This window comes from Electrona antarctica, assembly GCF_951216825.1.
Source record: "Electrona antarctica genome assembly, chromosome: 5".
NCBI lineage: Eukaryota > Metazoa > Chordata > Actinopteri > Myctophiformes > Myctophidae > Electrona > Electrona antarctica.
Genome location: NC_136810.1, coordinates 50,373,730 through 50,397,214, shown reverse-complemented (window position 1 = coordinate 50,397,214; position 23,485 = coordinate 50,373,730). Strand labels below are relative to the sequence as shown.

The 23,485-nt window shown below is 42.0% G+C and overlaps 2 protein-coding genes across 8 annotated transcripts in view; both read right to left on the bottom strand.

Annotated features, from left to right (window-relative positions):
• The window catches only part of edc4 (enhancer of mRNA decapping 4), a 62,649-nt gene extending 51,152 nt beyond the window's left edge, over nucleotides 1–11,497 (bottom strand). For all 7 annotated transcript variants that reach the window (XM_079500620.1, XM_079500625.1, XM_079500621.1 and 4 more), the window contains exons 1-7: nucleotides 11,289–11,497; nucleotides 8,729–8,897; nucleotides 6,689–6,800; nucleotides 4,674–4,773; nucleotides 2,779–2,965; nucleotides 2,164–2,311; nucleotides 631–735 (exon numbers count right to left, since the gene is read on the bottom strand). In XM_079500620.1, the coding sequence (XP_079356746.1) occupies nucleotides 631–735; nucleotides 2,164–2,311; nucleotides 2,779–2,965; nucleotides 4,674–4,773; nucleotides 6,689–6,800; nucleotides 8,729–8,897; nucleotides 11,289–11,379 (912 nt within the window). In that variant the 5' untranslated portion in view covers nucleotides 11,380–11,497. The remainder of the gene's footprint in view (nucleotides 1–630; nucleotides 736–2,163; nucleotides 2,312–2,778; nucleotides 2,966–4,673; nucleotides 4,774–6,688; nucleotides 6,801–8,728; nucleotides 8,898–11,288) is intronic.
• Nucleotides 11,498–12,447: 950 nt separating this feature from the next.
• On the bottom strand, nucleotides 12,448–22,959 carry nutf2 (nuclear transport factor 2). Its single transcript, XM_079500865.1, has 5 exons — nucleotides 22,776–22,959; nucleotides 18,353–18,474; nucleotides 16,009–16,080; nucleotides 13,707–13,805; nucleotides 12,448–13,375 (listed from the first exon to the last, which is right to left on the bottom strand). The coding sequence occupies exons 2-5, from the start codon at nucleotides 18,449–18,451 to the stop codon at nucleotides 13,262–13,264; spliced, it is 384 nt and encodes a 127-aa protein (XP_079356991.1). The 5' UTR covers nucleotides 18,452–18,474; nucleotides 22,776–22,959; the 3' UTR covers nucleotides 12,448–13,261.
• Between the last annotated feature and the right edge of the window lie 526 nt (nucleotides 22,960–23,485).

Genomic DNA, 23,485 nt, shown 5'->3' with positions numbered 1-23,485 from the left:
TTATCTACTTCCTACCGCACAGTAGGTTAAAAATCCCAGCTACGAATCTTTCAAATTCAGCATGGCATGGGTAATTACATAGGGCCTCCAAATCCATTACTTTATCTAACCCCATGGGTCCTCAGGGACAGATTCCATCTTTTTATAGATTACTCCTAAAATAACATTCACCAAGCTATTCTGCTGCTCCATTAGGTCAAGAGACCTGCCTTCAGCTAACAAGAAGCCCTTGGGATCTCAAGACGCAGCACATTGTCAGAGATTAAAATAGGGTGCATTTTGCATCCCAAAACGGTTTATAGTTAAGGGACGCAATACAACAAAGACCTCTGCATCCACGGGATGCACTACTGTACTGTTTTTTATTCTAGTTTACTTTGCTAGCTTTAGTTATAATAATAATTTCTTCTTCTGTTCTCTACATGAATATAACCACAGTATAACCATATAACATGAAATGGGGGTTAAATGCTGCAATTTGTAAAAATGGCAAAATATGACTCCTAAAGTTGTTGAAGTGGGACTCATCAAATGTCCCTGGGACTCATTTCTAAAAGACCATCCCTGCATCCCGGGACTCATTACATTGAAAACATATTTACATCACTGCATTGTACATGTCCTACGTACCTGTGTGTGTCCCTTCACTATGATGAGGCCCTCCTTCAGGTCTGCAGCATCAACAGGCCAACTGCTGTTGTTGGCCCGCAGGACTTCAAGGTCCCACACCTCTGCCTGGAGGAAGAAGAGAAGGAACAGGTCAGACAGAGGTAGAGCGGCAGAGAAGTGGAATGGAAAACCATAATGAGGGAGACAAGTGTTAACCCATTTTGACCTGAGATCAGATTCTAAAAATGTCTTCTACATCCTGACAGTTTTCTGAAAAAGCTATGTTTCTATGTCAGTGGTTCTTCGATTTTTCAAAAATAGCAGACCTACAAGCTCGTAGCGCGCCACTCGGTGGCGCGCTATGAGCTTGTAGATCTGCTATTTTTCAATAGCTAAAGCATAACACAATGCTAACACCAAAAGGGGTTCCCGCCCAAAATGGGTTAAGCTGTGTACCCGTCACTGTGTTCAAAATGAAATGCACGCTGCAAGGAGGCAGCAGAGGTTGACACTAATGGCTGCAACGTGGCACGGTAATAAAACCTTCAGGCAGGTAGAGTTTGCTTTCGGGTTCCCCGACCTTTGGCGGGGAAGTCTATGTTGTACACTACAGGCGTGTGCGATCTCAGCCGCAGACTTTTGTCGCCTGTGCTGCGGTTCCCTAGTCCCTTAAAACAATGTGTGAAAATACAAGCAAGCAGCTTATTCCTTATGTCACATTCCAAACAGCAGTGCCAGTACGTACTGATGATTGTTTATTAATCCATTGAGACCTGGAACGCATCCATGTCACGTTAGCGTTTAACCACATTAACCATTAACCCATTTTGGGGCGGGAACCCCTTTTGGTGTTTTAAACATTGTTATAATTTAGCTATTGAAAAATAGCAGATCTACAAGCTCATAGCGCGCCACCGAGTGGCGCGCTATGAACTTGTAGATCTGCTATTTTTGAAAAATCGTTAAAATGTGCCTCAAATCTTTCAGAAAATTGTCATGATTTAGAAAACTTTTTTTTTTTAATTTCGACGTCAGGCCTGAATGGGTTAAACTGTCAATGTTGTTTATTAAACTGTCAATGTTTAGCACATGCCAAGTCAGACGAACGTAAACATTGACTTCCGGTCAGTGGACTTCAATATAAAGGCGTACTTTGTGAAGTTAGCACTTTGTCATGTTATGGGAAAGTGTTTTCTGATCTGTGGAACGCAAAATAAGAGCACACCTATAATGTTCAGTTTTCACTGCTGCTACACTTAAAAATATAAATTAACAGTTTTATTCATAGCCATTTAGATATGTGGCATACATATTGAGGTATGACATTTATCGCACAGCCCCAGATTTCGGACAAGTGGGCATGACCTTTGGCTTTGGGCAAGTAGAACATGACCTGTGCTTGCCCAACGGGTAAGTGCCTCTGATGCCTTAGTGTCAGCTCCTGAAATGGCAGTTCCAGTAGACAGAAATCAATAGCTTTAGAAGGACTGAACGAGGTTAGGGTAGAAGAAGAGGTCAAAGGCGTTCCCAGCTGGCCAGAAAAACAGCAGGTACCTTGTCGTCGTGTAGAAGGGCCAGGGTTTGGCTGGTATCATCTTGGTTCTCCTCGTTGTCCTCAATTATGAAAGGACACCAGATAAGGCGGCGGTGGGAGTTCAGAGGAGTGTCCTCTGGCCTGCGAATATGGATCACAACCTGGTCGCTGTGGGGGCAGGAGTTAAGGATGGTGGTGGATGAAAGGGTGCAAGACGTCTCAAAGACCAGTCTCTGGGATTTCTGACACTAAATAAGACGCAATCCCAGGTCATTAGTGCAACCAGACATACAGTATAGAGTACACATACATGTGTGTATACACTTTTTGTGGTCATCCGTTAACCCATTTTGACCTGAGATCAGATTCTAAAAATGTCTTCTACATCCTGACAGTTTTCTGAAAAAGCTATGTTTCTATGTCAGTCGTTCTTCGATTTTTCAAAAATAGCAGACCTACAAGCTCGTAGCGCGCCACTCGGTGGCGCGCTATGGGCTTGTAGATCTGCTATTTTTCAATAGCTAAAGCATAACATAATGCTAACACCAAAAGGGGTTCCCGCCCAAAATGGGTTAAACACACACACACAAAGACACACCAAAATAAATATCCTTCTATTAGTCATAACAGGATACAATATCTTGTTGCTTGTGCAGGTAATCTGCCACACCACCAGGTTGCCGGCTTCGTCAACACAGCCCAGCAAAGATGAGTCAAGGTGGGCAAAGGCCAGGTCTGTGACTGCGCCAGTGAAGCCCTTCAGCAGGGAGCGTTCAGCAGACTCCAGGCTCAGCACACGAATCATTGCATGGTTGTTGGCACCTAAAAAAAAGGTACAAATGTTTATTTTGAGAAATTAATTAAAAAGGCCAGAATCGTCCGATTTCTACAATATACTGTATGCATTGAATACTATATGTGTAAGTTATCTTTTACAGCAATGTGGATATAGATATTTATGTCCCTGGGGACAACAATGAACACAACTTTAAATAGACTACATTTGTACTACTTTCATATTTATTGGAGCCAGATTGGATGTAAAAGAACGTATTTATAAAATATGTGTTTTTGCCACTTATCGATCCAGAACTTTGTGCAATTGGCCCCAGAAACCTTGACACACAGAATTCTCCCATAGATGACTGGCCACACAAACAAAATAAAAGAAATACTGACAAATATAAATACACTTGCATTTTTGTCATGTTGGTTGTTTTCATGCATCAGTGTGTAAGGCTATTCTATTCCTGTATGCACTGAAGACATGCCTCAAGGGAAATGTATTTGCAGATGTCTGCTGATTCAATAAACTAAATTAATATACAACTGTAATTCTCGTCAGTGGTCCTCAGAGGCAGCATCATGCAGCTTACTTTCCTGTTGTGCTGCTAGAGTAATGGTAAGCTTTACTATGTGTCTACATGAGGCTACCTGGGACATTTTTCTTTTCTTCCCCCCCCATGTAAACACTATATTATATTATACACTATACTTTGTGTCCAATGTACTGCACTTGAAACTAATTTCATTGGTAGTTTCGTTTCTGCAGTAGTTTAGAGCAGGGGTTCTCAACGTTTTTGGCCGGGGACCCCCGGAAATGCTTTGGCAATGTCTCGGGACCCCCGCCCCGCCCCCTCCCGACCCCCAATATAAATTGACTGCTACAATAACCTTAAACCATTTTGGGCGGGAACCCCTTTTGATGTTTTAAGCATTGTTATAATTTAGCTATTGAAAAATAGCAGATCTACAAGCTCATAGCGCGCCACCGAGATGAACTTGTAGGTCTGCTATTTTTGAAAAATCGTGAAAATAAAATGTATTTTATTATTTTATTTTTTTTGAAAATATTTTGGGGACCCCCCAAAATAATTTGGCGACCCCCCGAGGGGTCGCGACCCACGGGTTGAGAACCCCTGGTTTAGAGTGCTGACTAGGGCTGGGTGCAATAACCTCAATATCGCCGGTATGTAACGCTTTATGGTTATAAAATTAAAAAAAGGTTACACACATGGTGTGATATGAAATCAAGATTCATTTTTATGAAGGCTCGACACGTCATCACGAATCATGTTTTCGTTCAAAGGAAGTAATTCAAATTTTATGATATAAAAATACACAAAAATGGAAATGTTCCTATTGTTTTGGCATCCATTGTTAGGTATGCCCATATGATGATTCTGGATATGGTCTAAACGTGTTTTTCATTTCACTAGGTTTTTAATAAAGTAGTACTAGTGTTATAATGTGCCAATTAAATATCCAGTAAATTTGCAATTTAATGACAGTCCCATCTCTGTAACAGAGCTCATTAGAACGTTGGCCATCATTCATATTGAGCCATCGAAGACAAAACATCCTGACAGCAAACTACAAAATGTACCACCAAAACCAGCTGGTATATACAAGTCCTTATTGGGCCAAGATATGGGTCAGAAGGCATGACAGTAGTTTAGAAGTAGGTATGTGCGTGTGGATATTAACAGTGCAAGGGGACACATTCCAGGAGCCTCACTGGCTCACTCACCTCTGATGGCATATGCCAGAAAGGAGTTAGACACAGCTATCAGGTTGCCATAATAATACTTGTGCTCCCAGTCATACTTGGCAACAGGCTGAATCTTCACCTGCAGTGAACAGAAAACCACAATTATAGCAAACCAAATAGGCCTCACTCAAGTCTCAGTACTGGATTATTTGAGTGAAGGTCAAAGGGAGCTAAATTAATAGAGGCAGCCATAACTGGTACCTATGACAGGAGGGTAAAGACATGTTATTTGCCTATAGAGGAGCACGTACTTTATTTGCATGCAGTAATAGTTTCAAAAAGTGCATTTAGACCTTCTTTAAGTCTTTGACTGCCCTTGCCGTACAATATCAATCAATATTGATTCTTACCGTTGACATAATTGACGTCATTTGTAGTTTTTCATTGATTCAGACACCACACTTAGAGTACGTTTTAACAGCGCGAGACCAACGGCGAGCATCGCCTGAATTTCATTGGCCCAATCACCGGCGACGTCGCCCAAAAGATGAATTATTTTTATCTTTTTGGTCGACGTTCCTCCGCCCACTTTTCGACCATCGCCTGTTATCACCTCTATCGCCAGTAGTTGCCGGGTCCCATTGACAAATAATGCACTTCCGGAAAATTCGTCTGGCTGTCGCCCGCTGTTAAAACGTACTGTTACGGCACTACCGTAATGCAGCGCTCCACGGCGCTAGGCAACGCTCGGATCGGTGCATGTTAACCTCCTCAAGATGGCCGCCATATGCAATGGGCGCCACAATCTTTAGAGCGTTTTTCTCGGACTTGAGCCACGGATTGCGTTGATTGATCAAAAGCGGGGATGTTTAGCACGTTTACCTCACGTTTTCAATATGAATTGTTCTGAAGAAGAAAAAAAAGATGTTTAGCCGATTAGCGATAGCCAATTTTGGCTATAGCTAAGCACAAATGTTTGGGGCACACAGTTGGCAGGTGCGTTGCGATAGGTGCTGGGTAATTAAATACACACCACCTGCCAATTGTGTGCCCCAAACATGTGAGCTTCCCTGGTCAATTCGTGGTGACGTTTGGGGTAATCAAAAGGAATTGGTCAATTCAGTCCATCGATCATTCTGGGCCCCTCGCCCGGAGAGAAAGCCGTCCGGGTGCAGCTTGTGAAAAAGTGGAGATATTTGACTAAATACACATTTTGTGCAAGAACTTTCACATGGACATGAAATATTGTACTGGGCAAATGGACTGTTACCACCTTCAATAATAATGATAATATATTTTCTTTGTCATGGACACTTGTACAAAACATTAATAATTCTACTAGAGTTGGAAGCATTAAGACGCATTTTAACCCTCAATGGCTTCCTTTCTGAAAAATAACGTCATTGTAAAAAGATTCACACGTTTAGATATTCTGTTTACAATGAGATGCGGACGGGAGCTGGTGCCACTTGGACCGGACGTAACGTAGCACTACAAAATGACGTCGGACTTAAATACTGAATAATACCCGAGATCTCTATCTGCCTGTGTGTGAAGAGGGCAAACTGACTTACTGTGAAAAGTGTACTGGTTAAGTAGGCTAATCAATTGTCAGGGGTGGGGTTGCCATGGCAATAAATTGGCTGAGGCAGAGGCTGGACATTGCACAGGTGAGGGGATTTAGGCTGATTAGGCCCACTGGCAGAGCCTGACCAGAGCCTTTTGTGGTGGTTCTGGAGACGGGCACTGCAGTCCCTGCGGGGTGTGGAACGCGTGTGTCGAATATGAAGTCGGTGGGGCAAACGGTTCTCGAGTTACGTGCATTACAACCGTACACGCATGCACACAGAGACATGGCGCATTTATAGTAGGATTTAATGTTGCGCATATTGCGCCGCAACCAGAAGTGAACCAGGGTGTTCTATGGCTGTGTATACAGAATATACGATAGAATGATCACAGACATTATAGGGCTAACAGATTTGGTCAGATTTAGCTGATCAAACACTTGAATTAAAGAGAATGGACAGTATCAACAACAAAAAACGTCTTACCTTGCTGCTACCTCGAGCTTTACTGTCAATACTGGAGTCTCGACTGGCCACGATCTCCACGTTTTTGGAGACAATGGAGATAGCGGTGGATCCGTCATCACCAGAAAGGCAGCTTAGGTTGAAAAACACATCACACACACACACACACTAATGAGTACTATATACTAATGTGGATTAAATTTAAAGGATATGGCCAGCATCATTTTATAGCCTACGAAAATTCTAAGACTAGAAAGCCCATTTCCATGGTCAGTCTATAACAAGAATACATTTATAAAGTCAAAGTCGCTTTACAAAACAAAACAAAGTGTCTTGCCATAACAAATATCATCATAATATTTCCTTTAACTTAACCAATTCTGGGCGGGAACCCCTTTTGGTGTTTTAACTAAGCATTATGTTATACTTTAGCTATTGAAAAATAGCAGATCTACAAGCTCATAGCGCGCCACCGAGTGGCGCGCTATGAACTTGTAGGTCTGCTATTTTTGAAAAATCGTTAAAATGTGCCTCAAATCTTTCATAAAATTGTCATGATTTAGAAGATTTTTTTTTAAATTTCGACGTCAGGCCTGAATGGGTTAAAGTGACAGTGAATTCATTGTTTGGTTTTGTTTTGTTCTGATCTCTGTCCCTGCACATGCGCATTGCCATGCGCCATGTTTACATTCGCAAAGTGTTTGCCTCTACATCAAAAACAGTGTGGCTCTGGTGACGATGGCCTCATTATTGAAAATAGGTAATATGTACTCAAGGAACAAAAATACTTCACACAGAAGGCAAGAAAAAACAATATCACTTTGGGTCACTGGGTACTTCCAAGCTTTCCTTTCCTTGGCCACAAACACACATACAGACAAACTCTCGTCTAGACGGCTCAAACAACAGCTAAATGGTCTATGTTTACATACGATATATGGCTGAAGCTTTGAGTAGATAATAACATGTTTTTACATACAGAGATATGATTGGAATCAGAGATGCACAACATAATCGGTATCGAAATCAGCCATGCAAAAGTCTTTGTCCAAAGTTTGGTCCTTTTTAATGATGATAATGATAATGATGATAATGATAAAACAGGATCGCTGTAATCCATTTTTTGACAGCCCCCGTTGCTAGGCAACGCCTTGTTCAGAGCTCCCAGACATGTTTTGTGCATGCGAGCAGTATTTACGGGCCGACACATCTCGATGTTCTAACCTAATTTCTGACATAACCCAGCATCTCGTTTGGAAATTGGAACATTAACGTTTCTGAAGAGAGATCAGACCTAACAGAGCGAGGTAGTAGTGCTGCCAGAGTTGGCCAAAAATGATATTCGAATATTCCTTTTAAAACACATGTATTCGAACAATTTTCGAATGCTTTCGAATGTCGAATGTATATGATTTTAATATGAATATGAATATTGCAGAAAAATATGCTGTAAAACTCTTTCTTTATCTATATGGTCCGGTCCAGTATGGGCCGCGGTTGGTGCTGAGAAATGCGCTCTCTTGAGTCTTGCGAGATCAAATGAATGAATCATAATTATCTTAATATCCTATTTTTTGTATAATGTTTTAGTTTACGTGGCACAGAGTCTCGCCAGAACTCACACAGCAATTTTATTGTTATTTTTTTAATTCGAATCTTAATTATTATCTTAATATTCGATTATTCATTTATTTTTTACATTCGAATATTCATTCGAATATGGAATATTCGTTGGCAGCACTACGAGGTAGTAATGAATCCTCCCGGTTTTGGGGGGGAAATGGAAGGCGGTGCTTTTCGTAACTCTGGCAGCATCCTAAGTGTTACGAGCGGGGGGGGGGGGGGGGGGGGGGGGGACCTACCACCTACTTTCACTAGCAAAACAAAAAAGATTTTATTTAAAATTCAGCGATGAGTTAAATATAAATAAAATATAATAATGTAATATATGGGAATCGGTATCGGTGAATATGACCCTGCAAATAATCAGAGATCGGTCATAATTTCAATATCATGCATCTCTAATTGGAATTTATGATTTGACATCTGACATTAACTCACATGATCTGACTCTCCTGACTGTTGGTTAAGTCTGATGCAATGGGACAAGTGGATTCAGCCATGATGATTGACCTGTCGCCACTACCTAGCAGGCCTGCTGCTCCCAGTCCCAACAGCCCGTTCAACTCTCCATTGAAGGAAGGTTTTCTCTGGGTGTTGCTTGACTGCTCTGTAGAAAGAAAGTCAAGACATGCGAGGGTTAGCTTATGGAAGAAATTAACAGTACACACCGCATCTCCCCCTCTCTTTATCAATCTGTCTAAAGTGTCTGAGTGTCTGTCTGTCTGTCTGTCTCACACACACACACACACACACACACACACACACACACACAACTGCAACATTGGGCTAATATAGCTTGCATGTACGACACAGGACAGGGATTTACCCAAGGAATAAAGGTTATATATATTATCATCTGATCATCTATCGATACAGTCGACACGACACAGACAGACTGACAGTGTCAGTGAGCACAGCTGTCCTGTGCTCTCATTGGCTGTAATACAGGACTTCTCGTGTGCGGTCGCAACCCATTTCATACTGTACGATGTCCAGTCGGACAAATATCAAACCTGCTTGATATTCAGCAACGCTCGGGAAGGCGTCAGCGAGCACTTTTATCGGGGCTATATCTTCTCGCAGAGCCTTTCACACACAGCGAGCAAAACCTTGGCGATCAAAGCCCAATCTTGCGTCAGATCGGGAGTTGTCGGCGAGCGCCAAAAATGGTCCCCGACAGCATAATCGGAGCAAATATCGTGCAGTGTGTACATAAGTCCACACAGAGACAGTGGTTCTCAACGTGGGAATTCCAGCCTCCCAGCTAAATTATAGATAGTTAGGAAGTAAACCAAGTGGACCCTTATAAGGGTCTGTAACAGAGAGTGCAAAACAGGAACTAAATGGACCGAGTTAAATTGACATTGATTTTACAATAGAAATAAAATAAATAAATAGGGGTCCCAGAGATGGTAATGGAAAGAAAGACAGTCAGCTATACAAGTTCAACATTTTTCTTTCAAAACGATGAAAGGTAGATAATATTAGAATGCGTTTGAAATATGAACAAAAATGTTAGCAAAATTAAGAACATTTTGGAATTTGATATTTGATAATTGTGGTAATTGAACATTACAGTATCATTACAAGTACTAGGCAAAATTGAAAAAAGTGGGGTAAAATAATTACTTATTAAAAATAAAAAGTACTCGTATCGGTACTCCAACATGAAAGCAAGTGCGACCTTTCTATGGCTCTGTATGTGAAATACTGTATATACTGTATGGAACAACAAGAGCCATTCTAGGGCTAATCTTAACTCTACTTTTAACCACAGCTGAGCTTTATTTAAATGTGGTCACACTTCCCATCTTTTATCTTAACAAGTCTGTGTGTCTCCTGCAGATGTGAATAACTGGATAAATGCTTGCAATACATACAGGGGTGTGTGTGCGCGTGTGTGCATTAGCACGTCTCTAAATGTTTTGATGAATTGAACATGGTGGACCCTCTTGTAAACAAGTGTAATGCTTAATTAGGTCGTCCACTCAGTCTTTGTATTGAGTTTGTGCTTGAAATGTACTGTAATTCTGCAAACTGTTAATAAATATTTCAATCAATCAATCAATGCACACCCACATTTTATGCTTGTGTTTATGCACATCTCTCTCGCTTTGAAACTTAAGTATTGCTTTGTTTTTTAACTTGCGATATTATATATATTATAGTATATCGGACATGTTAACTTGAGCGTTAATATTCTGCATCAGCACCATTTGTTTCATTTCAAGGCCAAGTAAAGCTGCTGTCACTGTTTTGAAAGTGAACCTTCTGCGCATTTATGAAGGCCCAGGCTATTTCCAGGCACCACTTAGGACATGTCCAATTTTCCAGAATGCACATTTAATATGGCTTATCCATTAAACTTGATTTTGAAACAAGAATGCACACAGGCTGGCACCACACGTGGTTCAAAAATACCACAGGTTGTAGTACGAAAATGTAATTAGCTAGCTGCTAAACGTATTCACATCAACAGTAGCGTCCCCGCAATTAGACTGAGCCACTTAGGTAGCTGCGTAAATGGCAAATGCATGACTTCAACATGAACTAAAAACCTATAAACTGCGCAACAATTTTAAACTTGTTCCACCAAGGGCAATTTCCCAGTGATGCGGGTGGTCAGATTCAGTTAGCAGCAGCTACAGCTACTTTCGCATCCTTTGAGAACTAGCTTGCTCTTCTGCGCATGAGGCGCCCACTGACGTTAACACGCTAGCCTTAGTGCTAACTGTAGCAGCAATACCGTATTAGAGCTGGACACGACCAAAGAAATGACAACTCTCAAATGACAATAGTGTCGACGACTGGTGCCGATACTTTTGTTAAGTCGAAAATTACGTTGAGTCACATTTGTCGAGTGACAGGCTCGCGCGACTGCGTCTAATTTAGCATTTCGCTGGCTATTTGGTTAGCATGTTATTAGCCGATGCGATGCGGGCCTGGCTCGCGCAGCAGACGCAGTCCTCCCTTGTCATTCCCGGTACAACTCACTCACCGGCGCTGTTCCCTGGGCGGTCGAGCTTGAGAATGTCCCGAAGGTGCTGGGTCGCACCCTCCATGTCAATGTTAGAATTATTGGACGCCATGGGTGAGGGAAAGGGGGGAACTGGGTTATTAGAAGGGGAGAAAGAATTTATTTTTTTCCAGTGCGATGCAATCAGTGCTCACTTCTTTCACCCCGAGCAACCGTCTAAACTTCCGCTGTGTCCACGCAATGTTTCCCCCCCCGAAACGTCAGTGCACTTTTAAGTGAATAGTTAGTTCCTACCAGTTTCTTTGCCACTGACCGAAACTCTGCCAAATTACTAATATCGATTGTATTTACTTCGATCTCCCATTCAGAATAAAAATTAATGCCTCTGCAGAGCAATTACATTGCAGTTGTGACTGCAACTTAATGTCCTAAAGGGCTATACAGTGAAGTAGTAAACCACCAAGGTACACATGCCAGCTAATATTTCACAGGTTAATCATGCTTTTAGGAATACAGACTGATTTCTATTAACCGGTTTATGAAAACAACCTGTTCATTTTAGTTCTCATACTTTCCAAGAGAAGTCACCAAACTGGCAAGTTGTTAAATTCCTCCCACAAACAATAACACTGACTTAACTTGCATAACATTAGATAATATTCCTTTGTAGTAGTTGCATATACAGTGAGGTATCTGCATTTAACCCATTAACAGGAAGCAGTGGGCGCTACGGGGGCAGTGCCTCTGGGAGAAGCGTCTTCCGGGCGGCTGTGGCTCAGGAGGTAGAGCAGGTCGTCCAATGATCCATGGGTCGGCGGTTCGAATCCCGGCTCCTCCTGGCTACATGTCAGTGTCCTTGGGCAAGACACTGAACCCCAAATTGCTCCCGATGTGCTGGTTGGTACCTTGCATGGCTTCCGCCGCAATCGGTGTATGAATGTGTGTGTGAATGGAATGCACAATCTATGTAAAGCGCCTTGGATAAAGGCGCTATATAAATGCACCATTTACCATTTTCCTCAGGGACACCTTGACACAAGGCGTGGAATCAAACCCGGGACCTTTCACTTCCCAAGCAGGCTCTCCAACCATTCAGCTGGCTGCCCCATGAAGATGGGAATTATGACAGACAGCGAGGTAAAATAAACAGATACAGAAAGAATAACAAGTTGCACACCGATAAGAAAAAGTCCAGATTTTATTGTGTATCGTGGCTGCAATATCCATGTTGACTGCCAAAGAGAGACCGACAGAATGAGAGAAAGAGAGCACAGGGTAAGTGCGGATCACACAGCAAGGTGAAAACTCGTGGCCTCCATGACTCTTTGGTTTGCTAGAGCAAAACCTAACACGACAACGTGAATCATGGCAAACGTAATGAATCCTTTTGAAAACAACATACCAATTATTTTTTTAAACTCAAACGAAGGCTAAAAACAACAAAGGGGGTACCTACAATATGTTAAACAAGAAGTAGAAACAGAAGAAGTTGACTCTGAACATTGATCTACACCAGTCCACAATAGTGCTAACAGAACTGAAATGAGAGCTGTGGAGTCATCATTGGTAGAGCAACAGAATCAAGTAAAGAGGAGAACAGGGCAGAGTTAGGTACAATGGAGTAAGAGTTATGGCATCAGTAAGCTGGTAAATGTTTTCCTGGTCTGGCTTGAGTGTAATGGGGGCTCTCCCAGCATCATGCAGATCAGTGGAGGGGCAGACAGGAGCGTCTGATTGGTCAGCCAGCTCTCAGCACAAGCAACATGTTGCATTTCTATTGGTTGGGGGTGGCTCGAAAGCCCCACCCACATGAGGTTCTGTGATTGACATCTAGAATCCGATGTTTGTCAAACAGGTGTGAATGAGACGGGGAGGAGGGAGGGATGGATGTCCTTCTCTACTTCTTATAGTCCACTCCAACCTCCTCCCCCATTTCCTTTTCACACTGCCCCCTCCACCGTGGCCACCCCTGCCCACCAGAGTGGGAGCATGATTTAGCCAAAGTTGTGCAGTGCCAGCCTGAACATGTCGTTGGTGCACACCCACGCGTCGTTAATGTTCTTGAGGATGAAACTCTGGTGGAATCCCATTATGGGGTCTTCATCTGCCTGTAGAATGACACGGACAAATTCACATCAAATCTGAGAATAGTTTGGTTTAAGTGGTAATGAATTGATTCTGCACTGAACTGATTCTGAGAAATGGAAGCTTCCTAACCATTATGATTAGCAATCCAGATCTTCATAGAGATGGAACTTTTAATTTCACAAGTCATAATACTTAAGCATGAATACTTGGTTGCACATTGTGTCGCAAACCAAAAATAGCAGAATTATGAGCAGAGGTTCTATTTTCAGGGTGCGACACCAGAGTGTGTATAAGTATAAATCAGGCTTTAGTGGGAGAATGAGTGAAGTCGAAATAAGCTGTTCTGCTTACTTTTAGCTGTCCTACGACCATAGCCATGATGCAGCTGTCTGGGGTCGGTTGGTGGTCCTGTGCTGTTATACTGTGAGCAATTTTTACGAAGGGTAGACTCTGACAAAAAAAAAAGGGAACAACAAAAAACAAACAGAAGAAATTGATAAATGTTAGACAGAAATAGAAAAATGCATTTAAACATTTTACAGAGGTCCTATTTATCTTAAACCACAATTATAATACATAAACAGATAACTATAAAACTGTGGAAAATACAGGATAATATAGGATATGTTATATACATCATGAAATTGCTGTTTCATGATGGCCCTGACAGTCATACCCCACAGCTATGACTGACACCGGAATCCTATTTTGCGGCCACACGCTATTTGTACTGTTCTTTTATTTTTGTCTCCGACAAACGTCACTCAGACTATATTTCTGATTGACTCAGACTATATCCTGATTGACTTCCAAAGCTTGCAAGAGTGGCCCGTTTAAACAAAATGCCTCAAATCATGAACGCAGCCATCTCCAGCACCATTGTACCGATCAGCATGAAACTTTTGTACTACTTGGAGGCCAGAACCTGACATTTTTCACATCAGCCTGTTAAAGCGAAATGATACATTGGTAAACAGTGGGCATCATCACAGCGGCAAGGGTCAGCAATGATTGCTTAACATTTAATTTGACTAGCACATTAACAAACACGAACCTCTACTAAAGTGTTGATCTACAAATGGAACCAAATGGAGCCGTAAGGGTTAATTTTTACAAATGTAAATGTAGTTTACAAATGTAGTTCTTGTGTAAAATGCCATATCCCCCACATCCATTCTCCAACTTAACAGTGTACACTGATTGGCTCTAACTTGACCGATTCACATTTTCAAGTCAGGATTCATATGAAGAATACATTTTCGGTAAATCCTTGGTCTTCCTTAAACAAACATTGTCAGGGAATATTATCAGTATAATCTGGGAATACATTTCTTACCAAGAATCTTTTTCACCAATGTTTTTGTAAAAGTGTCTACTAACATATCCCACATTGGTTTATATTCAACCTCCCTAGGGGAATTTTTGACAGCTGCTGAAAGTTGGGGAACCATCAACAGCCAATATATGGCAAAATGTTCTAAATTTCATTATGCTTTAAATAGCATGTGACGTGTCAAACTAGGTGGTTTTCATCATTCTGAATCCATTCCAAGCATTAGTTTTGCACGAAAAACACTCCTTGGGCTAAAAACGGCCATAGACACTTGGCACAAATGTGCTGACCTCATCACATTTGTGATGACGGCTATGGCCTTTTTAAGCCCATGGAGTGTTTTTCGTGCGAAACTAATGCTTGGAATGGATTCAGAATCATGAAAACCCCCTAGTTTGGCCATAGCCATTTGCCCAAATATGCCCAACTGTGCTGACTTCATCACATTTGTGATGACGGCTATGGCCATTTTTAGCCCAAGGACTGTTTTTCATGCAAAACAAATGCTTGGAATGGATTCAGAATGATTAAAACCCCCTAGTTTGACATGTCACATGCTACTTAAGGCATAATGAAACTTTGAACATTTTGCCTTATAATGGTTGTATGGTACCCCAACTTTCAGCAGCTGTCAAAAATTCCCCTAGGGTGGTTGAATATAAACCAATGTGGGATATGTTAGTACTGACACCTTTACAAACACATTGGTGAAGACAATTCTTGGTAAGAAATGTATTCCCAGATTTTATTAATATACCCTGACTATCTTGTACAGTTGAATAGAACAATAAATGTAATGGCATCAATAAAAAACGGCGCTAAACATTAAAAACGCAAACTTGGATCAAATCACAAAAAACTGAAGCTTGTTTCCATTGTGGTCTACTCAAAATCAATCAACACCCAACCAACAGACAGAACAAACAATGTGAAGAACTTTGGCCAAGTGTACAAAGATCGCCATTTCCATTTAGCCAAATGTCCACGCTCAGTAGGACATGCACACAAGCAGCGGCAGAGCTGTCAAACTTGCGGCCCGCAGGAAAAAATGCCTGTGGAGTGGTCCAGTGCGGTCCGCAATGTTACATACGGTAGAAGTTCTCAATCAAAATATTGAGAATTGCTACAGTATTTATTAACATTGTCAAACACTCCTTTAAAACAAGAATTTAAAACTGGACACAACATCATGTCCACATTTTAATCTAAAAAAGATTCAAGACAGATTCAGCAGCAAAACAAAAGAAAAAATGCTTATGGGTTCCCAGATTGCTAACTTACATACCAAGGTGAATACAATACAACCTACTGTAAACTCACAGAAAGTTTTTCGACGATTGCTGCTTTTCCCTGGAACTGTTGTCCCTCCCATGTAAGGCATGAGGCATCAATCTAGAGGAGAGAGAGAATAAAGGCAGTGAGTTGGACAGGTTATTTACTGTATTCACTCTCTATATGCTGCTCTGAGATCAGCAGGTTGGTGCCTTGCATGGTTTCGTCTGCCGTCATTGTGTGAATGTGCATTGGACCCTGATGAAGGCTTAACCGCTGAAATGCGTTAGTCGTTTTTTAACATGGCTATAGCCGAGTGCCTTGGATTTCCTTTTTGAATCTATTGTCGTACCCTCTCCTAAGAGCACCTGTTTTTTTTAGGTAACCACACAGACCACACAGCACTTCTTTGTATTCAACATTTTATAGCTTTGGTTAAAGGTCCTATATAAATGCACCATTTACCATGTTTAATGTCCATGCACATTCAACTCAGAACTCAACTAAAAAAAAACATCTCTGAAATAAACATTTAGAAGATCAATCTTCATAATGATCTTGCATACAAGATGCAAAGACTCAGTGACACCTGTCAAATTCAAAGACAACAATTTCTTATTTTGAATGCAAAACAAATTTGCTAACAATTTAATATAAATATTCACCACCGCTGTTATAACTTCATCTTAGGGGAAACACTGGAGAGAGAGGCGATGGAAGATAGTAGTGTTGGGCAATTCAGCCATAGACATAGAAAGGTAGACGCCTCATTCGCCGCTGCAATTAGCCCTTCGCTAAGTCCCTCCCCAACCCGTCCTTGTCCAATAGGCACGTTAGCAGCGAAGCGACAGGTCAAGCTGTCCTTCTCACCCTTAGAGATGCATGTTAAATGACGGGATTTCTCCATATAAAATAATGGATCATTTCAGAAGCAAAACCTTTCAAATGTCTTCTAAATCTAGTCAACCGGGCCTGCAGTAGGCTATGCACTGGGCAAATGTGCATGACATTATTTAAATAAACTAGAAATACCAGAGGGAGAAATCAACTTTTAAAGACCACCCGCCAGGAGTTTTCATGTTGCACGGTAAGACTACGGTCATTAGTATTATTGCCATCACCTGGGTGGGTCAGTCGTGTAACTTTCTCGACATTAAGCCGTGTAAATGCCATGCAAAATAACATTGACAGCTATGAGGTGGCGAAAGCTTGACCTGCATAGGGCTAATTCATTGGAGTGACATGTATCGCACTGATATGGCACATCCCCGCCGTCCAGTCACGTGACTCACATCCCTTCCTTTCATTACTTTCCTTGGCACCAACGCAGAAGCTTGCTGTCACATGAGAGCATACGCCCCAGAGCCGAAGGAGGCGTCTACCTTTTTATGTCTATGAACTCAGCACCTTAACTACATGTGTTGTCTCCACCAGGCCGAAGGCATGGGGAGAGAGTATGTTTTGCACTTCGTCCTTCATCCTCTAGTGAAGAGGAAACTAGGGATGTAAAACTCGAGTCACTTCCTAACTTGCCCACTTATTGGTGACATTTGGAAATATGAGTCAAATAGGACCCTAGCCAGACTGAGAAGCAAAGTGAGAAGAAAACAAAAGGTCAGCAAAACGGAACGAATCAGTCAGTCTCCATGTCCGCTCACATCTCAAAACAACATTTAATTCCTGGGTCCATTAAGGTTCAGAAGGGAAAGAAAAGGTAAGGTCCACACACTGGATTAAGCTCCAAAGCTTAAAAATATTAAGGTTCCTTACACGCTTACACTATAGAGCGTAGCAGTCCCGCCCCCTACCAGGGCCCAGGAAATGATTCTCCGTTCATTTTCCTCATAGACATTTCAAAAAGTATTTATTTAAAGACGTTTTCTTCTTTGTAATTATTTGTTTGGTCCAAAATATTGTGTTTGTTGTCATGAGTTGTCACGACTCGCGTTGTCCGCGGCGTAACCGTCTTTAAATAAATACTTTTTGAAATGTCTATGGGAAAAATGCATTGGGAATCATTTCCTGGGCCTGGCGTCGTTTTGATGTACTGTATTGTATTGTTGTGAAGCACTTTGGTCAACTTCGGTTGTTTTAAACGTGCTATATAAATAAAGGTTGATTTTTGGGGCGGGACTGCGACGCTCTATAGTGGACATGACGTTTTGAGCTTCACAGCTCTTCATCAGACGATTAGGGTTACGGTCTGCCATTTTGTACCCGTGAAGAGCTCTACCACGAATTACCACTTTATGGCTATATTTATATATACGGACTGTGAATCTTGAACCCTTAAGCTGATTTCAGAATCATAAGAATCAGTTCAACAGACAAACAAGAGTCCTGTTCTGCAAGTCTTGTGAAGCTCTGAAAAGTATGGCACATCATTACTCACATATATTGCTCCTAGCTGCGTTCTGTCAGTGTCAAACAACTGGTAGTAGTGTTGCACAAAGCTGGATCCTATCTGCTCCCAAATAGGCTTGTCCCCCATTCTGATTCACCCAGCAACACGCACTGTGGAGAATGACAGAAAGGTGAGATGAGACGGGGATACAGAGAGAATGTCAGTGTAGTAGGAATATACAAAGAAACAGAAAAGAGACGAGTCAAATTCAAGTCAAGATATATTCATGTAAGAAGCTTTCAAACTAGCAAGAGAATGTTATATATAGAGATGCTCCGATAATCGGCCATTTACCCTATCTGTGATCGGCAATTTACCCTTGCCCTCTGGAGAAACCAATCTTTTACCCCATTTAAGTGGTATAAATGTCAATCAGATATATAGTATAATATCATTTTGCATCTTTGTGACAGGCCTAAACATTCTCCCCTTCCTCCCCACACACAGGAAAAGTTTTGACGTGGGTAAATGGTAAATGGTAAATGGTGCATTTATATAGCGCCTTTATCCAAGGCGCTTTACAGAGATTGTGCATTACATTCACCCATTCACACACACATTCATACACCGATGGCAGCGGAAACCATGCAAGGCACCAACTAGCACATCGGGAGCAATTAGGGGTTCAGTGTCTTGCTCAAGGACACTTCGACAGTAACTCTGGGGGAGCCCAGGTTTTAACTGGCAACCTTGCGGTTACCATCCAGGCACTCTACCCCTGAACCACCGCCGCCCGGGGTTTTGACATATAATAATTTTGGAAATATTAAAAGTTTCCCCTTACGCACAAGATCGGTATCGGCCGATCATGAGAAAAACAATCAGTGATCGGTCCCAAAAAACCTGATCGGAGCATCCCTAATTATACATGTACTGTATATCACTACATAGGCTATATACAGGCACACATGGAAGCTAACTAATGAGTAGGGATGGGCTTATATGACATTTCTGGCCGATATCAAAATCCAATATAATGAATTGCGGTTAACATCCTAAAGTCGGCTCTTCGGTGCTACTGAAAATTTCTGACGAGCCAAAATCATTTCGGCACTACAGCGCCAAAACAGTATGAATCGGCCCTTAAACCACTAAAACTCAACTTTTCCACGAGCTGCACACATACAACACAGGCCCAAAATGACTGCTGGACTAATATGAAAACTTCCTTTGGGAACAGCGTATGTTTGGGAAGCACAAACGTATGGGTAGGGGTGGGCGATATGGAAAAAATTTAACAAAAACTAAAAGAAAAAGGAGTAACAGACCATTTAGACCAAAATAAGTATTATTTTTGGCGAACAAAACCGTCGTTGTACATAGTATAAAAGTATAGAACTGCAAATCATAGAATGTGCATTCACTGTATCACGATATATACAATATATCTGAAAAGGCATATCATGAAGACATTGTATCGTCTCAGCTATATTTATCACCATACGTGATAAACCCACCCCTACGTATGGGGTAAGGAAGTTTATTTGTTCAGTCCAGCAATAATTTCGGGCTTCAGTCCAGCAATAATTTCGGGCTTCAGTCCAGCAATAATTTCGGGCCCCGTCCGTGACAGAGAATGTTGTCCGTGTGCAGCTTGTGGAAAAGTGGACATATTTTACTAAACACACGTTTCCTGCCAGAACTTTCAAATCGATATGAAACTAGAGGACGATATCAGGGATTCATTTATTATTGGGCGAGTACATATGCAGCACGGTATAGATTAATGCCAAGAAGATCAGTCTGCTACCCGGGCAGGCATGGGAGTGATCTATTCCTAAACTTAACCCCAGTAAAACTATGCCTAACCCTAAACTTATTTCTGACATTCTCCAAGCGGCCGGCATGAAAAAATGAGGGCGAGCGTGTTTAACTTTTAAGGCAAGCATTCAGGTTACCTCACCTCATATATACCCACCCAAAAGGCCTGTGTCACCTTGTAACATTCCTCATCCCAGTTTTAAAGGTAAGTCACAGTTGATTGACCATTTGAGAGTTCCAAATCAAACAGGTATAATTAATATAAATGTGGGTGAAATATTATTGGGAAATGTTTCCCAATAATGTTTGGAGAAGGATATTTGTGAACATAGTTCAGATAGTTGTACTTTCAATTTTCACAGAAAGTGATATTTTTAGACCGAAAGGCTAAAAAAACAGCAGTAAGAGGCCAATCATTCTCAAGTGCATACTGTACTGTACAACACTTGGATTAGATGTCCATGCACTGTAATACTAATTATGACAGGTGTATTGGTACATGTTTGGGAGACAAGAAAGACTTTCCTGGGGTTTTGTGACGTCATGGACAGTGGTCTCTGCTGGATTACTACAATGACCATAATGCTTTGCTGCACAGCACTCGCCCCACCTTGTGGAGCGGGAGAGGGCTGTCTTACTCATAGTTTTATAAAGGATAGAGTGCGGACAGCCCCGCCCCCTGCTATTCAGTGCTCAATGTTAAACCCCAGCTGCACAGGGTTTCCTCGCACTGAATGCAGGGGCCCGCCTGCTGTTCAAGCTCTGGCCACTACGTCCCACGGCTTCAACGTTGGCCAGCCTTTCTGGGGGCTTGGCCATAGACATAAACGTAGACGCCCTTTCCGGCTCTGAGGCGCGTGTCTCAATTGAAGGCACAATTTTCCCGAGATTCCTTGCAAAGCATTTGCCTTCAATGAGCGCTTCCGTGTGCGTAACATAAGTCCAGGAAAAGACGGCGGCCAGTAGTCACTTGAGTGACAGCGAGAGACATGGAGGAGTCACATGAGTGACGTCACTTGGGCAGCACTTCTAAATAAGAAAGCTGCAGAGAACTGTTGCTTTGTGTTCACTCTTTAATATTTTCTGTTATCCCCCTGGCTGTGATGTTGTATTAATAACTTTGTTGTTTGTGTTTGTTTGTCTTATTTTGTATTGTAATGTATATTGTATATATATTGTCCAAAAAAAAGCCTTCAGCACTGCACTTCCTGCCTTCATTGGGAGACACGTCGCTCCAATGAATTGCAGCAGCCAGTGAGGCTGGATCTATTCTTTTTAAGTGGTGCAACCACTTCCTTGGGTGGGTGGGTGGGTGCGTCTGAGCACGAAAACAGCATGGTTGTTTTTCACCACCTGTGCGCAACCTAGCACACACACAAACACATATTAACTGTATAAGTGTATATATGGTGATTTTGGGTGTGCCAGTATAGTACAGTAGGGTACAGTAGAGGGACCCACACACGGTAACTCTGTCATTTCTCAACCGTTTCGGACGCGGGGCAGCTCGCCGGAATCGGGCTGGCACCCCGGGTGCGTTCCTGTGGGTCTGGAACTCCAACCCGGGGACCCCCACACGGAGTTGCACTACTTACTTCACACGGGTGTGATTTTTATAATATCTATGGGCTTGGCTTGGTCTTACTGAAACATTGTAGTCCAGGACGGAAGTGAGACCAGTGTCCATGACATCACTGGCACTTTGAAATACTAAAATATCTAAAAACACATATTACACACACAAAAACCCCAGGAAAGTGTTTCTTGTCTCCCAAACATCATTAAAATATGATATGGTTGCAAAGGGGGTGAAGTGGCCCTTTAGGAAAACGACTTGTAAACAAAACTATACATAATAGTATATTTGTCTTACAGTTAACTGCACATGATACAGATATATTGTCTCTAGTACGTCGTTATATACCGATTAAATCATGATGATCCCTGCCCTGACTGGTGACAGACAGCAAAAGTCATGTGCTTGGCTGCTTACAACTACAGTAACGTTTGTGCGAGAACTTTCTGCCATGTTTGCAGATTCACACTGCGAGCTTCGGTTATTTCCGACAGCACCACGCGTTGTTGATCGACACAAAACACCAGCAAGTTGCAAACTTTAGTTAGCAATATCTTTAGCGCACATACACGCCTGGTTATTGGGAGTAACCCCCCCACCACACACTATTTACGATAACTGGGAGGCCTATCTGACTAGCAAGCTAATACTAGCTCGTTAGTAGGGCTTGCTAACACTCATTTAGCTAAGCTCAGAATGGCTATTCACACGCCGAACAACCATGGCCGCTACGGGATCGTCAGAAAATGCTATTTGCAGTCGCTAACTTGAATTTAACTTTGGACTGTGTTCTAAAAATATCCCTCTCGACTACTCCAAGAAGTGTTGATGTCTCCTTTTCCCGCTGCATGTCCCTGCTCGGACTCTCCTCGGGCCCGTGCCCATGTCGCCCAACATACACTGTAATGCCGTACATAGGCGTGTCCTAGCTAGCTCTGTGCCGGGGCCACCACCACTCTGTCAAGCGAGTTATGCCATGTAATGCTGGCTCAAATGTTAGCGGAAAAATAGCTACTTAAATATGGATATGGGTTCATTCACCATTCCATTGTAGGTTTTAATAGAAAAACTTACCGCGAACCAAAACCGTGCTCGCCTCTCAGCTGCCCGCTGTGTCGGTGAGACAGTTCACCAGTGCCTGGTCGGGAACAGCGCACGCTCAGAATCGCAGGGTGATGGTTTCTGGGATTGTAGTCTTCGCTCGCATGGAGGGATTGTAGTCTTTACGCATAGACACGTTTTCCACTAGTTAAAGGTAAAGCCTCACTATATTATATGTAACCCTTTTTTAAGAATAACGTGTAATGTTGTCCAATCTGTATAGTAGAGCACGTTAATACAATATAATATAGCTTAGCGTCTTAGCCTATTGCGGTGGTTGTATTTTGTCTCGCTGCTCATTTTAAATCGTGTCAAAGGTCATGTCTAAGTCAGTGACTAGACAGTACTGTGTCTAGTTTCAGGCGTCCCATAAATTGAGACCCTGTCCCACATTGAGACTGTCAGGCATCTGGCATCAGTGTTCAAATGTCCTAATAGTCGATCCCTTATGTCCCTAATAGTTGGCTTTCTACGTTGTAAAGCTCTCTAATTACTCTTTTCTATTCCTCCAAGATGTGTTTTTAAGCCTGTTAAAATAACATGAAAAACTAGATAAAGTGTATTTATTTATTTATTTTTAGATATACGTTTTGGCCCTCCATACAAATGTAGATGATAAGTCCATCCTAATATAAATGCACCATGTCTCTGTGTGTACGTCTGTAATCCACATAACTCGAGAA